The 16,157-nt window shown below is 55.8% G+C and overlaps 1 protein-coding gene across 12 annotated transcripts in view; it reads right to left on the reverse strand.

Annotated features, from left to right (window-relative positions):
- Positions 1–389: 389 nt before the first annotated feature.
- The window catches only part of IQSEC3 (IQ motif and Sec7 domain ArfGEF 3), a 118,227-nt gene continuing 102,459 nt past the window's right edge, over positions 390–16,157 (reverse strand). For 3 of the 12 annotated variants that reach the window (XM_080659895.1, XM_080659896.1, XM_080659897.1), the window contains 6 exons: positions 15,147–15,272; positions 13,059–13,158; positions 12,751–12,912; positions 9,750–9,842; positions 7,324–7,373; positions 390–4,001 (listed from right to left, as the gene is read on the reverse strand). In XM_080659895.1, coding sequence (XP_080516021.1) covers positions 3,567–4,001; positions 7,324–7,373; positions 9,750–9,842; positions 12,751–12,912; positions 13,059–13,158; positions 15,147–15,272 — 966 coding nt within the window. In that variant the 3' untranslated portion in view covers positions 390–3,566. Of the gene's footprint in view, positions 4,002–6,328; positions 7,241–7,323; positions 7,374–9,749; positions 9,843–12,750; positions 12,913–13,058; positions 13,159–15,146; positions 15,273–16,157 lie in introns of all 12 variants that reach the window. The other 9 variants (XM_080659899.1, XR_013960114.1, XR_013960116.1 and 6 more) reach the window with 9 other exon arrangements.

The raw sequence follows: 16,157 nt of genomic DNA on the forward strand, positions 1-16,157 counted from the left end.
TTTCTCAATTGGCTCAAAGCTGAGTGTGTGTGTGTGTGTGTGTGTTTGTGTGTGTGTGTGTGTGTTTTTTAGTGAGCCTTGCACTCCTAGCTCCAACCCTGTGCCCACCCATCAGACGACCCCTTTCCCCATATCCAAGCCTCATTAACTTAAGACAGGGCTTCCTAGTCGTGTCACAGCATAGTTCAGAAGGGTGTTCCCTGGGGTAAAGGGGTGATGCCACTATGGCTGAAGAAGAACAGCCTGGCAGCCCTGCTGTCCCTGAAAGACCCCAGGGCTTAGAACATCATACTGTCCTCTTGCTTCGGACCCTCCCCAATTAGACGCTCTGAGTGAAGGTGGACCCTCCCTCTTGCAAAACAAAAGAAACACAACCGACACAGTTTGCTCAAGTGACATATTTCAATATAATCTCTAAAACTCTATGAATTGAACAGATAAAATACCTCTGGGCTATTTTGTTACAAAATATTTGCCATTTGGATTAGTCGCTGGGTGCAGCCACCCCACCTTCCCTAGAGAGGTTTCTCTCCAACAGGGTGAGGGGTGTCTGCCGGGAGGAGGTGCAGCAGGGAGGTACGCACAGCAGAACACAGGGCAGACAGACAGATGGTTATCACAGCAGCTAGCGGGTACAAGAGACATTCTGGCAGGCTACAGGGATCAGGTGGGGTGGGGTGGGGCAAGGGCCCGGGGCGTTAGACATGTGTGCCTTTGGACACAAGCAGGCAGGCAGGCAGGCTTCCAGGTCAAGCTGCCCAGGCAGGGCCTCGCTCCAGGTCTGGAGGTGGGACTTGCCCAAAAGTGGGTGGGAAAGCTCATTTTGTTTCCACTCCTGATTCTGGAGCCAAATGGATAACATTGAGAAAGGGGCTCAGGCCCCCCAAAGTAAGGCCTAGAGAGTTGATAGAGTGGGGCCATGTTGGGGCTGTGTCCGGGGATCAGTCAGCACTCCACTGCCCTCAGCCTTGGGAGAGCAGGGCGTCCCATGAGAATCTCCAGCGGGGCCTCTGCAAGGGCAGGAGGCTCGTCCCAGGTTTCTGGGGGGCTAGGCTCTGGGGGTGGGGACAGAGGGGGTCCTAGCCTTAGCCTGTTGGCAGAACAGGGGAGGGGGGATGCAGACACTGAGAGTTGTTGTTTCCCTAACAGTGAGGAGGGCCAGCTGTACCTTGCCCAGGCCTCTGGGGATGACAAGCCTCACAGGTCAGGCTTGGCCCCTGTGCTGCAGAGCCCAGGCTGGTCTGCTTCCTAGGCCAGGACTCCCAGTGCTGCCAGGGGGCCCAGGGAAGCCACTGCAGTGCCCGGGGGGAAGCCCCAGTCCCCGAGCATCCGGGTCCTCAGAGAAAGGCTCTTGTGTGATCCATCCCCAAGACCTCTGAGGTTCTGTCTAGAGAGTCATGGCTGCAGCAGAGGTGGGAGGAAGGGGCCAGGGCTGCCATGCCCACTGACAGGGAGGAGAGCACTTTGTCAATGAGAAGCACTATGTGGGCGGTGACAAGGGGCCTGACGGGACGGGCTGCTGCTTCCTCACCAGCCCCTCACATTCATAGTCCCCATCCCATAATCAGGTTTAGCCACCTCAACCCCCCACCCGCTTCCTTCATAACTCATAGTCCCTGCTGCCCACCCATTAACTTCCACTCTATTTCCAGGCCCCCTTATTCAAGATTCATTCACTCCCACCCCAACTCTGCTCCTGCTCTCCGCTGGCACTCTTTACGGGCGATCCCTGCCCTGGAGGCATCAGAAATGTCGGAATTTGTGGCCCCATCTGTCAGCCACTCTGTTCTGAAAGGCTCTGATTGGAGTGTCCTTGTTACAGTAGGGACACAAGAGAGGGACCAGGACAACAAGGACAAAAGCAGCTCTGCTGGGGAGCCACACGGAGGAGACAGCAAATTGGTCACAAGTTACGGATCCCAGGATGACAAAGACAGGGCTAGAAATAAACTCGCTGGGTGACGCCATAATGACGTTTGGTGACCACACACATACACATGAAACCAGGTCATCTGGAAGCTCTGAGCGCAGGAGAAGAATCGGGGTCTCCTAGCTGGCCCAGGGCTCTGCATTTGGGGCATGGGGTAGGGTCACGGAGAAGCACACTCACTTTAGACCTGGCCCACGTTCACTTCCACCTCTGGGGACACTTTGATAATGGGCTCCAAGTAGGAGGGGAGCTCGACGAAGGACAGCACTGGAATGATGGCCCAGGACTGGAATCTGGCCCGGCTTGGACAGACACTTCCTGAAAGGGCGTGACTGGGGCCCTGGTATCTTCTGAGGCCTTTGAGGGGGCTGCCCAGGCTCTGTGGGGTCACCTAAAGGTTGACTTCCAATGCTATTTGGCCCTGAAGGGGTCGGTGAGACCCACTTTGCGCTCCTTTGCAATTTTGAGGGTGCAGGCACTCTCCAGGAGGCGGGCCTGGTGCCTTCCTGGGGGAGGTGGGGAGCTGGGAGGTTTAAAGGCTGAGGGGCAAGTTTGGGATGGCAGCAGGGGAAATGCAAGTGCCTGTGGAGCGCCTGCTTCTCCTGCCCACTTCTGCATCCACATCCCTCGTGGAGGCCACGGAAGCCATGCGAGAGGGAGCCCGGCTCTCCCAATCCACCTCCTCAGGCTGCACTTGCCCTGGGCACACCACGGCCCCTCCTCCCTGTCTCCACTGCCACAGGGGAAGAAACCAACCACTCTATTTCCAGGCCCCCTTCTTCCAGGCCCCGGTGCACATTTTGCGGTGGCTGGGTGTTATTTGGGGCTGGGGAACTAAAACCCTAAAAAGATTCATTTTAGATAAATGACCTCATGGTTCCACAGCCGGTTGGATTGACCTAGAGAGAGCTGAGACCGGTCCCCCTCCTCCCTCCCTTTCGCAAAGCTTTCTTGGAGTCTGCGCAGCCCTGGACAGGCAGGGCCCAGCTCCAGAGAAAGGGCAGGCCCTGGGAGAAGGGGGAGGACGTGGTCAGGACAGCCAACATCCTTGGGGACAGACAGACCTCCTGCGTCTGCCAGTCGTGGGGGGCGGGGCAGGTGCAGCAGAAAAAGACCCCTCCTCACACTCCCTCCAGGGATCCAGGGACAGCTCTCCTCCACTCAGTGCAGCACCTAGAGCTGAGCGGGGAGCCAGGCCACTTTCTGTCCGGTGCTGGGTACTGGCTCCCAGCCCCTTGCACCACCCTCCCAGCCTGAGGCCCAGGGCCCAACACACTCAGACTCAGGACCCAGAAGCTGGGTAGGTCCTCAGTTCTTGTCCCCTGCAGTCCATGGTCCACGTGGTGAGTGGTGGCAGGAGGAGGAGGAGGCCGGGCCATGCGGCTGTGCAGGGCCCAGGAAGGTGCAGTGGTGTCTCCAGATTTAAGGGAGGGGGTGTTCAACTGAGTAAGGGAAGCATGTCCGGTGAGGCAAACCCAGGTGCCAGGGATTGGGGTTCTTTTCCAAAACAATGGTGATGGTGACCAGGAACACAGCGTGCCAGAGTGTGGGGAGCAGTGAAGGGGCGGCCGGGGCTCCTGGGTACAGCCCAGGGACCCTGGTGGCAGCCCCCTGGGGCAGCAGTGTGGGGAACAGTCTACACCAGGCTCCTGGAGCCGCTGGAGTAGCGGCGCCTGTGCAGCAGGGAGCCTGGAGGGCAGTACTGGTGAGGGTGGTTGTAGGGGGGTGGGGGTGGGGGCAGCGGGGGCTGGTGGATGACCTTGAGCGGGGAGCCCGGGCCGCCCAGGGGTGTGGAGCCACAGGAGTCAGAGGAGGAAGAGGCGTAGCAGGAGAGAGCCTGGCTTAGCAGGGGCTCCATGCGGGCCAAGCAGGGCTTGTCCAGGACAATGACCTTGACAATTTGCTGACACTGAACCAGGGTCCCTGGGGGCGTGGGTGGTGATGGCGGCAACGGCGGGGGCTGCTCTCTCAGGGGGCTAGGCTGCGGGTCTGGCGGTGGCACCGGAGCTCTCCTCTCGGCCCCCAGCCCGGAGTTGTGCTGGGACGTTTGAAGCCTGTTGTGAATTGACACCTAGTTTAGAAACAGCCAGAGAAGCATGAAATGTTACAAGACTAATTCCCAGCTACTAGAACTGGCTACCCTGAGCCTCCCTTCTCCCCTTCCCTGGCTCCTGTACCCATTAGGGGCTCTCAGCCCTCACCTTGACCCACTCCCCATCTCTCCACCAGAGGAAAACTGGCAGCTAATAGAGGTTCCCACCCTGCAGTCCAGAGACTGATGTGTTCTGCCACCGACCATGAGCAGCTTCAGTTCTCTCGGCCTCAGTCTCCTCATCTGTGAGATGGGCGGTTGGAACATAGACTCACCCAGGTTCTGCATCACTGCAGTCTGACTCATGGCTCTGCTGGGTGGCTTTGGGCTATGGGTAAACTTCTCCCCTCTTCCTCTCTACCAGCTTCTGAGCTTGAAAAGTTGGGGTAAGGGTCTCTGCTCCCTCCCTGCCTCCCAGGGTGTGTTGAGAACCAAGGGAGGACTCAGGGACAGGGTTAAGCACCTGAGACTTTCCAGCCCTCTCCTTCCTCTAGCTTTGTTAGAGGGGAAGCCTCATGGTCACTGCAGACATCATGAAGGCACCCAAACCCCAGAATGCCAGGGACCCTGAGGGGTGATCTGCACCTCCCTCCGCCCCCAGACTCCCAAGGCCATGACCACACATTCAAGAGCAACCCAGAGAGCAAAGGCCAGAGTTCGATCCCTAGCTGCCTTTATGGCCCAACCTGGATCCTGGTTAAACTTATTCTGCTGCAGGAGGGGGTGCCCAGAAAGGACTCTAATCCTTATCTCCTACGTGGGGAATGAGGAGGTGGCCCCCTCCCTCAGGCCATGGAGATCACTATGAACCAGTCTGGCCTCTTCTTGCTAGCAGTGGGAGGGGGATTCTGGAAGGAGAGGGCTTTAATTCCTCACCCCGAAAGTCTCTAGATACTACAACCCCCTCCTGACACCTGAGCCCTTTGGGGGTGGCCGAGCCCCTGCTCTCTGAGGATGTTTTCTACTGTCCTTGGAACCACCACCCAGGACAGGCTTCTCCAAGCCCAGGAGGATCCAGGCTACAGGGAGAGGACCTTATCCCCAGGCCTAGACCAGGAAGGCCCAGCCCAAAACGATCTTAGGGCCCTAACCAGCAGATCTTAACCCTATTTATTGGCAAAAGGTGCAATTTCAGGGACCCCCCTTTCTGGGTCCCCTCTCCCAGTGGACTGTGTCCCTCTCCACAGCTCCGAGCCCCATCTGTCTGCTCTTCCATAGTCAAAAGTCCCCAGCCATGCTCAGTATGTTGCAGTCTTTACTCTTCATTCTCAACCTCCAGCCTTGGCAGCACTTTCCAGACCTGAGATCCCCCAAAACTAATGAAGGGGCCCCTGAGCCCTGCACTGCCCTGCCAAGACACAGGGTGGGCAGAGAGCGTGGCTGGGCCACTTCCCTCCTGGGGAACCCTCACTTGGGCAGAAGGCCTCTGTCCACTGCTGCTGGTGGGGCAGGGTGGGAGGGGGGTGCGGGGGGGAGGGCCGGGAGCAAACTCCCTTCCCCACCTGCTCATATTCTGACCTATTTACCAGGAGAAAAGTGACTAAGACAGCAGGGGCAGGCTTGTGTCCCTTCTGCTCCCTCCACCCCCTGAGACTTTATGGCTGCCCCATCCCCAGGCAAATGCCTAGCTGCCCCAGTCCAGACTCGCTGAACCCTCTTCCTTCTCCTCCTCAGCTTCCCCCATGTAGCCCACAGCTCTGGACCTCATCCTACCCCTCCTCTTCACCTCCCCTTTCTGATCCCACCTCCATTGTCTCACCTCCCTCCTCCCCACCCCAGCCTGATCCCTTATCTCTAATAATAAGTGAAAAGCAGGAAGTGACAGCAAAACATTTTCACATTCTGACCCCCTTCTCACCTCCCTGCTGAAGAAAGGGGAGAGAGAGAGAGAGATTGATTGAGGATGGAACATGAGTAGCAGCCCGGAAGATGGAGAAGCGCCTGCCAGAGGGGCTTGGCCAGGCAATGAGGAATGACAGAGAGGGCAGAGGACAAAAGAGCTCAGGATCCAGTTGAGAGGGTGGGGCAGCGAGGCTGCCCTCTGTGCGGGGAGCAGAGGCTGGCAGGGCCCTGGGGCTAGCTGGGGGTGGCAGCCTTGCAGATAGCCACATGGCCCTCTGGGGAGGGCTGTAGTGGAGAACGGGCCATCAGAGTGCTTGTCCTCCCTGTGCAGGTCCGGCTAAGGTGCGGGCAGGCTCGCAGAACAAACCCGAGGGCAGGTAACTTCGTGTGTTTATCTGCAAGGCTAGAGAATGGGCAGCTGCAGGAAGATGGGGAGCGGAGGGGGCAGGGGATGGAATACCCACCCTGGGGGCTTGTCAGCTGCTGGGGCAGGAAGCTCCTCGGTGTAAAGGTGCCTCCTCCAGACACAGGTGTGTGGGAGATGGGGGCCATGGGGAGCGAGAAGAAACTGGGCTCCCCTGGGTATCCTGGGGCGTCCCTGAGCTTAGTCAGGCTGGTGGGGGCAGGGCTCCTTCCCCAGACCTCTATGTGGGGGCTCCTCCAGCTTGGGCAGGGGGCGGGGGACGGTGGGAAAGGAGGTGTCTATGTGAGCAGCTAGTGGTCCCTGGAGGCTTGGCAGAAAAGGAGTGAGGAGGCTCATTGGGGTTTGGGGCCCAGCAAGGCCCACAGTGGCAAGCAGGTGACTCTTGGTGCCTGGGGAGGAGTAGCTGCTGCTGCTATTCCCCCAGTCCTTCCTATGTGGTTTGAGGATGGGCTTCCCTCTCACATGGACAGTCTCCAGAGAGATCAGCTCTCCCCCCAGAAAACCCCTAAGACAACCCCAATGTATTCTGCTTTGTTTTCTCCTGCACACACCCTACCCTGTGGCCCACTTTCCAGATGGACCAGCTGTTCCAGGGAGAAGCTCTATCCTCCAGCTTCTCCAAGAGGCACCGGAGGGCAGAGTCCAAGAGGCATGGGGAGGGGGGCGGTGTGTGGATATTGGGTTCTCTGATACAGCAAGTGTTGGGGGATCAGTGAGCGGTGTGCTGGTGGCGTGGGCTTGGGGGTGTGTGGGAGGGCTTCATCTAGAAGGTGTTAGTCTGGGAGCTGGGCCTTGGAGGGCAATCAGCTGGGCCAGGCTGGGGGGTGGGAGGAAGTGCTGCAGCTTAACTAGGCGCTGAACAGTGGCATTACCCATGCTAGCGGTAACTTTTAATTGTATCTCTTGAAATTGGTAAAATGGTGAGTCGGGCTGGGGAGGCATTGATTAATACCTGAGAAGAGAAACAACAGAGACAGTGAGAAGGACAAGCGGGGGCACAGAACCACTCACCGGGGCAACCAGGCCTTCACTTACCTCCACCGTGCTCTCCGAAGGCCTCTCGCCCAGCGCAGCTTCCCTTTTGGCTTTGAATGCAAAGAGCACAGGGCTCATTCTCCACCCTCCCGATACAAACCCCTACCCCTCCTACCCCTCCAACTGAGCATGCCTACAACGAGAGGGCGTGGTGGGTGAGACTCTGGGTGCCACGCCACTCCTGACTGAGATGCAGCCAGGTCAGTGGCCTGGCAGGGGAGCCCAGCTGTGTGACCCTGGGCAAGATGCTACACCTCTCTGAGCCTCCACAGACCAGAAGATCTCTGAGATTCCGTCTAACGTGGGCATTGTGGAGCCTTCCCGACATGGACTGTGCAGGCTGGTTATGAGCTGGCATTGGTTCTTGGCTCCCAGAAACACAAGGAGGCTCTCTCACTGGGCATTAGTGGGCACCACGTTCATCGGTCTCCTTCAAACAGGCTCCCTTGTGTGAGGGAGGGGCCAAGTTCCTTCTTTGTTCCCATCCCTGCTGCTTGGCCCACTGGTGGGGATTCAGTGAAGTGAGGCTTCCAAGCACTCACCGCAGGGCCTGGCACGGAGAGCCCATGATGGCTCTGGAATTGTACAACGGTGGATGACGGCCTGGCGCAGCCCCAGAGACCCTGTGGACCCCCAGGGACAACTTGATGACTTTTTCTGGCTCAGTCATCTTCCTTCCCTGCCCATCCCACCCAGCAGGCATTCCAGGGCTCCTCTGCCAGAACCCCTCTTAGTCGCACACCCCTGGGGCGGGGGAGGTTGTCAGCTCCCATGCTGCACTCATCCCTCTGCTTTCTGTAGCACAAAAGGGAGCTGGGCCAGTGTTTGGGATCAAGCGTTTGGAGGCCCCTGATGGACAGGGCCTGGGGGACAGGACCTGGGGGACAGGGCCTGGAGGGACAGGGCCTGGGGGACAGGGCTTGGGGGACAGGACCTGAGGGACAGGGCCTGGAGGGACAGGGCTTGGGGGACAGGGCCTGGAGGGACAGGGCCTGATGGACAGGGCCTGGGGGACAGGACCTGGGGGACAGGGCCTGGAGGGACAGGGCCTGGAGGGACAGGGCCTGGGGGACAGGGCTTGGGGGACAGGGCCTGGGGGACAGGACCTGAGGGACAGGGCTTGGGGGACAGGGCTTGGGGGACAGGGTCAGGGGGATAGGGCCTGGGGGACAGGGCTTGGGGGATAGGGCCTGGGGGACAGGACCTGGGGGACAGGGCTTGGGGGACAGGGCTTGGGGGACAGGGCCTGGGGAACAGGGCCTGGGGGACAGGGCTTGGGGGACAGGGCTTGGGGGATAGGGCCTGGGGACAGGCCTGGAGACGCACGCTTGGTCTGACCAGGGCTGCAGCTTCAGAGAGGCAGCTGGGCTGCACAGTGTGCAGTAGGCTGCCAGGGAGTCACTCACAGCTGTGACTCAGCTTTGGAGTTCAACAGCTGCGGAAACAAGCAGCTGTGACCTGACAGAAAGAAAGGGCTGGCTGAAAGCAGGCGGGGCGTGGGGTAGGGAGAATCACGAATGCATGATGGCAGGTCAAACTCCAGTACAGAAGGTGACATCACAGTGCGCATCTCCATGCAGCTCAAAGAGCCCTCGGTCCGGCCTAGAAAATGAATCCCATCTCCCAGCTGGTGTGACTCGCCCTGTGAGCACGTATGTTGCAGCAGCATGGCATCCTGGCTGTCACTGAGGGTGTGGACCAGCATGAAACCCACTGGAGTTTCTCGGCTCAAGCCGATGTCTTTTTAGGACCCTGGCTCCGCCGTGCTTAGTGCGGGTCACACAGCAGGCACTCATAAGTGTTTGTTGCATGTAAGAATAGGTGCCTGAATGAATTAATGAGCGCATAGTTCTGGGTAGTTTGCTGGGGGGTTGATGCGATGGGGTTTAATTCTCATGCCACCTCTCCTAAGTCTTTTTCATTTGGGACTGTGAAGGTGGAGTAAGTCCTCCCTGAAGGTGGGGGTGAGGGGAGAGCAAGGGTAGGTAGGCAGAAGGTGTCAGGAAGCAGGCCTAGGAGCATGGCCAATGCGGGTATAAAGCCGAAAGTTGGCTTCATTCGTCTGGAGTGAATAATTCAACACCCCTGTGAACCAGCAGTCTCCCGAGAGCCTGGGTGTGTGAGGGCAGAAGGCGTCCTCACTAGGGCCAGGGCTATCAGGGCTCAGGCCTGACTCCCCACCGTGGGCAGCAGGTGGACGCCAGGCCCTGGGGCAGTCTCTCTCCTTCCTCCTCACTCCCACTATGAAGGCCCCGTGGGAGTAAGCCTGGAGCTCCTCAGCAGGGAGAAATGGCCATGGAAACGAGAACTTCCCTCACCCAAATCCCCGGGAACCCAAGCCCAGGGCGGTAAGTGGCCTCTGTGCCCTCCCTGGCCCAGCCATCCAGGCCTGGGGTCTGAAACTCCAGAGCAGGGCCAAGGCTCACCTGTAGGCGATCCCTGCTTCAACTGTGGATCCACCTGGGCTCCTCCAGACTTGAAGGAGCGTGTCTTTGCTCCCTGCTGCTTCTCCAGCTCCCCTAAGAAATGGAGAGGCTCATGAACAGAGAGAAACCCTAACCTCAACCACAAGAAAAAAAACGAAGCAGAGAGAGCAGGATGAGGACGAATCCTTGACACATGCTACAAAACGTGGGCCTCAGGGTCTGGCACCCCACTTCATGGCAATTACTACCCTCTGGAGCCTCAGTTTCTTCATCTGTATATGGGGATGAAATATCTGCTTGACTGTAGAAGAGGTTGGAGGGCTGTGTGGGTTTGAATCCTGGTTCTGATACTTTCTGTGTAGCTTTAGGCAAGTTACTGAATTTCTCCATGCCTCACCTGAGGGACAGCAGTGCCCAGTTCAAAGCATCATTAAGGGGATTTACACGAGAAAATATATATAGGCACTTAGAACAAGACCTGGCGGTGGCAAGTGCTCAATAAATATCTTTCATTACAATGTGTAAGACGCACTTGGCACAGCAGACTTTAGTGACGTCTAGCCCGCCCGCCATGCTCCCCAGGGCTCTGAGCGCCCAGCCTGCGGTGCTTCCACAGTGTCTTCTGAGTCTCCCCAGGAGAGACCCACGTGCCCGGGGAGGAGGGGGTCTGTCGGTGCTGCCCAGCCCGAATGGCCAGGGCATCTGGTACTCAACTGAGTTTGGTACTCAATTTCAATTTTTCTCTCTAGACTGTAAACCCATTCCTCCTTGTTCTCTGGGTGCTGCTAGAGAACTGCCAGTTACCATCCTTGGAGATTTGACAGTCATTATTAAATCACTCCAGCTTCTCTCTTCCAGGAGACATAACTCAAGTTCCTTTTATTAAAGCTATTCTCCTGGGTCCCATTTCCTGCCTCTCTGGTTGTCTATAATCCAGGGACACAGACTGCAAACCCCCGAACCAAAACCATTTGTCCTGATTACCTGAATCACAGCATCAATCAATATGAAATTCTTTTACTGAACTGAGCTTCGTTCCTCTCCCGCAGAGGGAAATTGGTGCTCAGTAAACGGTAGCTGTGGCTGATTTTCATTTCCTCCTTTCTCCTTGACTCCCTGCCTCCCCGCCCAGCCCTGCATCTTCCCTCAGCTCGCCTTTCCTTCCTCCTCATCTGAAGAATAAGAGCTAGATGTCTTTCCCTATGTCCCTTCCCTCTAGACAGCAGGAGAGGATATTCAGCTCCTGGCATACAGATTCTGGCGATGTCTACTCCTTTGTACTCATGGGAGATACACGTTGTCTGCTTGCAGGCGGATGGGAAAAGGTGCCCCTCCCAGCAAGGCTGGTGCCCATGGGCCCACTGTGGCTCCCCGGGGCTGTGTGGAGCCACCTGTGACATTTTGACAATGAGAGAAGTAAAGCCATTTCAGGGTGTGTCCTTGAGAATGTTCAACATCAACGGTAGCATCTCTGAACATGCAGCCCAGCCCTCTTGAAAAGAGGCTGTTGGTTACACTGTGAGCTCTAGCAGGCCAACGAGTGTCGAAAGGGAATTTACACACCCTCCCTCCACCCAGTGACTGGAGTTATATATATAGTCTGGTCTAGTGCAGTTTTCTTGTTTTAACTTGATTTAGTTTTGGTTGTTTTCTTAGGAGATTGTCAACAAATCACCTGTTCTCCCAGAGTGGAAAGTACCTCAAAATCAGACAAATGCAAATTCCAGCTCCTCTGCTTTTAATATGCATGACCTTGGACATACCCGCTAACGTCTCTGTCTTATCTGGCAAATGGGGACAATGCACCCACTGTGCAGCATCTGTGTGAGGATTAGGGGAATATAAGAAACTGCCTGGCACATAGTAGGTGATCCCAAACACTGATTAAAAAGCAATACTATGTAATACAGCCCTGGCTCAAAACCCCCCACTGCCTCTCCTGTTGTGTAGTAGATTTCTATGACTTTATTTTAATCATCACTAGAGGATATGTTTATTGATTTTGAGAGCGGGAGGGGGGAGAGAGAAAGAGGAGAAACACTGATTGGTTGCCTCCCTTATGCACCCTGACTGGTGATTGAACCCACAACCTAGAAATGTGCTCTGACTGGGAATCGAACCTGCAACCTTTTGGTGTATGGGATGGTACTCCACCCAACTGAGCTACCAAGCCTGGGTACATTTTTATGATTTTAGAAATAGTTTTCAACTAAGTGGCTGTATAAGGCAGACCTGAAGTTTAGTTTTCTTTTCTGTTTTACTTTCTGAATCCATTCTTGTCTGAAAGGCTATCTGAAGCCACAGTGGTGCTTAAACAGGAAAAGCCTACAAATGGACATAAGTAAAAAAGCAGCCAGTAAACCAGAGTCCCATGTTCTCTAACCGCCTGAATTGGAGCCGTCAAGAATCCAGGCTTTCCTTAGAGGAACAGAAAGACCACGGGGAGGGGCAGCTGGAGAACCGGCCTGGGCTCTTCTAAAGCACGCCATGAAAAACTAGGTAGGACGACTATTTGAGATGAAAGCAGACGAAAGAAATGAAACAACCAGATGTAGTGTGTGAACCTGGACTGGATCCAGGGGAAGAGGCTGTACAGGGAATCTGATGGGAGAGAAGCCGGGTCCGGACCTCTCTGGTTTGCAGGCCTGCCTTGGCCAGCTCGCTCAGTGTCCCAGCCAACCAGCGGAGTTCTCACTTGCAAGGGGCACATCTGTAGCCCACAGCCTGGCCAGGTGCGCACACGCACACAGCTCTAGCTGACCTCGCTTTACCGGAGAAGAAACAGAAGAGCAGTGCAGCTGCAGGGAGCTGCGACGGTGCAGTGGGCCGGGGAGGGTTCAGGACGGCAGGAGGGTCCTTGGCTCACCCTACACTCACTCCAAAGTGGGGGAAGGAGGCAGAGCATGTCTGTCTACAAGCCCACTCTGTCCCTTGCTGACTGGGAGCTGGCCCGCCCGCCCTGCCGACCACCTCAGGAAGCCTGGGTTGACTGTGTTCTTACACTCTATCCGGATCTGCTCCAGTTCCGTCACCTCCGCGATGGACTCCTTCAGGTCCTCCACAAACTTCTGCATCTCGTCTGAGCCCAGGGCACAGAAATGCAGTACCTGCTTCTTCTCAGAGCCTGAGAGCGGGGTCGCCAGGGTGATGCCATGAGAATAATCTGGAAACCAGACCCAGGCCCATGGGCCGTGAGCAGCAGCGGGCGAGGCTGGAGGCAGCCGGCTTGCTTGCCCCTCCCCACTCCCTACAGCCCTCAACTCCCCCCAACCATCCTCTGCTACATCTCTGGGTCCCACGAAGACTCACACTCATTCTCAAAGAGGTGGAACTGCATGCCCAGCAGGCCCACCGACTTGCAGAAGGTGTATGTGGAGGAGCTCTTCTTTTTCGGGCAAAGCTTGAGAATCTGTCCAGGAGAGGGAGACAGAGATGCACTGGCGGGTGTTCACATGCATGTGCCCGGATGCATGGACCTCCAGGGACGATCCTGAACATACAAGCAGATGCACGCAAAGATACATGCACACACATGCACACTTATGTACTTAGGATACATTCACACACATGTACATATACATCTACATCTGCACACACATATCCACGTATATAAACGTCCCCCTGCATCAAAATGTGTGTGTGTGTGTGTGTGTGTGTTTATTGCATAAGACCCTCCAGTGGCTATTCCCACTGCACTTAGAAGAAGCCACGCCACACTTCCTGCCCCACCTGATCTGGTCCCTGCCTTACTCTGGCTTATGCTTAAGCCACACTCTCGTCCTTTCTGTAGCTTGCACAGGGCAGGCTCAGTCCACCGCAGGCCCTTTGCTCATGCTATTTCCTTTCCACACAGCTTTCTGCACAGCGGGGTAACTCTCCTTACTTAGATCTGAAATGAAATGCCATCACCTTAGAGATTCCTTCCTTGAGCATCCTATCTAAAAAACAAACAAAATAAACAAAAAAGTCCACCTTAACACCAGTCACTCCTGATCCTATCGCCCTGTTTTATTTCTTCATAGCACCTTCCTCTCAATTTGATATTATCTTCTTTATTTGTCTTCTTAATTATTTTTTAAATCTCCCTTCTCTACTAAAATGAAAACTCTGTAAGCCAGTTGCTCAATACACAAAATATTGAGTACCTCCCATGAGCTGGACTCTGGGGACACAGGAAAATGGGAGATAGAGAGCCCTGCCCTCAGGATGCTTATCCGTGGAGGAGGATTGGCTGGGTCAATAAAGCACAATAAGCAAAAAAAAAAAAAAAGTGAAGAAATGGATAAATAAGGTAATTTCAGAAACTGAGAAGTGTTTTGAAGAAAATGAAATAGGGTAAGGATTAGACAGTGGCTGGCAGGTTCCCTTGCTAGGTGAGCAGGGAGGGCTTGTGTAAGGAGGTGATGCTCAAACTGAATGCAGGGAGAGTGGTGGCACAGGTGGGAGAGGTGGGGTGAGGGGAGGAGCTTTTCAAGCAGATGGAGCAGCAAGAACAAAGGCCTGTGATGGAATGAGCCTGGCCCATGAGAGGCAGCCTGCGGGGCCCAAGGTGCCAGAGCAGCCAGGGAAGGGGGGGTGGGGCATGAGGTCAGAGGTCCTGGAGGCCCATGGACTTCCTTCTCCTGCACCAGAAGTCAGGGTCAGGTCTGAAGCATGGCAGACAGGCCTGATCTGCACTCTGGAAGGACCACTCCTGGCTGTGGCAGATGCATCCTGCGTGTGATCGTTAGATTTGGGATAGTTTTATTAGAGGTAGTGCCAACACGACTCATGGATAGAGGGGATGTGGGGTTTGAAGGAAAGACAGAAACCAAATCCTGTTCACCACTGTTTGCACTTAGAATAATGCCTGGCACACAGTGGGCACTCATTGAACAAGTGTGGAATGGATACCTGGCTTCAAAGACCAAAGAATGAGTACCATACAGATGTAGGCACACACACACACACACACACACACACACACACACACACACACACACCACCACCACCACACACACCAGCACCCCTTCAGGCCCAGGGACAGCACATGCCCCACTGAGGTCCACGGCCCTGCACCATACACCCTGGCTGTGGGACATGAAGTGCACCCCTGCACCCTGCCTGCCCCAGGCTTCCGCTAAACCGAGAGGAGGAGGGTCAGAATCTAGTTCATTTCCACTGTGACTGGGGACATGATTTAGCCTCTCTTGCCTCTGTTTCATCACTTATAAGGTAGAAATGATCCTATCCACCTGAGCTACCTCACACCCCACAATGTGAAAACGCCACAAACAAGGTAAATCAGCCAATAAGTACACAGCACTCGGTGTGAAATCTGGGGGGCCCCTTCCGCCCCTCTCGGGGGTCCCTGCTGAGGCTGAGCAGGGCAGAGGAGCCCTGGGCCGGTCCGCTCACCACCAGCAGGTCGTTGAAGAGGAACACCTCCCTCTGATGTGCCGCCTGCTTTTGCAGCTTGTTCACGTCTGTCACCTCAAAGAGCCGGCTGCAGCAGACCAGGCGGCGATGGGGCACTGACAGCACCTGGAGAAAGGCACCTGCTCAGCAGGAGGCACCCAGAGCTCAGGGCCCTCCCCGCCCCACAGCACCCATTTCCCTGCAGATGGAGGGCCAGGGCTCTATTACCGGCCCGAACTGACCCTAAACCTCCTCTCTCCTCACTGGGGTCCTTTCCCCTTCATCACGCTTCTTAGGGAGCATGACTGGGGTGAAGGGCTCAGTATGCTGGAGTAAATGAGGAGGTAAAGGGATGGGAAAGATAGTTGGTAAGCGCCTTCAGACTATTCATATCCAGTCACTGTCAACCCGTTTCCCTCCAAGACCTTCTTCAGGGCACCCATGTCCCAGGCTGTGGCCTGCAGGATAGCACTGCACTCCCTTTCCACTGCACACCCAAATGCAAGTGTGCAAGAGGGAGGGGACTATAGGGACATCTCGAATCTGCTCCAGGGTGTAAAACAGTCCACTCCAGTGGCATCTGCAGAGCAGAGAGACACTGAAACCTCAGCATATAGGCTCTGGGCAGAACGGGGCCCTCCCTGCACACACTGGGCAGCGGAGCCGTGCACAGCCTCCAAAGGTCCCCAAAGTGCCCCCCAGCAGTTCAGGGAGGAGGAACTGGGGACAGACCCCAGAACTGACTCTACATCCTTTGTGTTTATGCCATAAAGAGCCTCCGCTGGCATGCAAGTAGAGCAGTAAACTACAGAGAATGCTCATCTTAAAAATCACTGCAAAACCACAATGTATTTACTGTGACACAGTCACAACTAAAGGGCACCTCAGTGGTTCAAGACACCACAGTCCAAAGCCTATGTTAGCCCATCCCCTGTGTCTATCCAGTAGGACCAGCCAGGTGTGCCCAGGATCCACTCCTTCCTAAACCTCCCTATTTAGCCATCCAGATGC

This window comes from Plecotus auritus, assembly GCF_963455305.1.
Source record: "Plecotus auritus genome assembly, chromosome: 3".
In the NCBI taxonomy this organism is placed as follows: Eukaryota; Metazoa; Chordata; class Mammalia; order Chiroptera; family Vespertilionidae; genus Plecotus; species Plecotus auritus.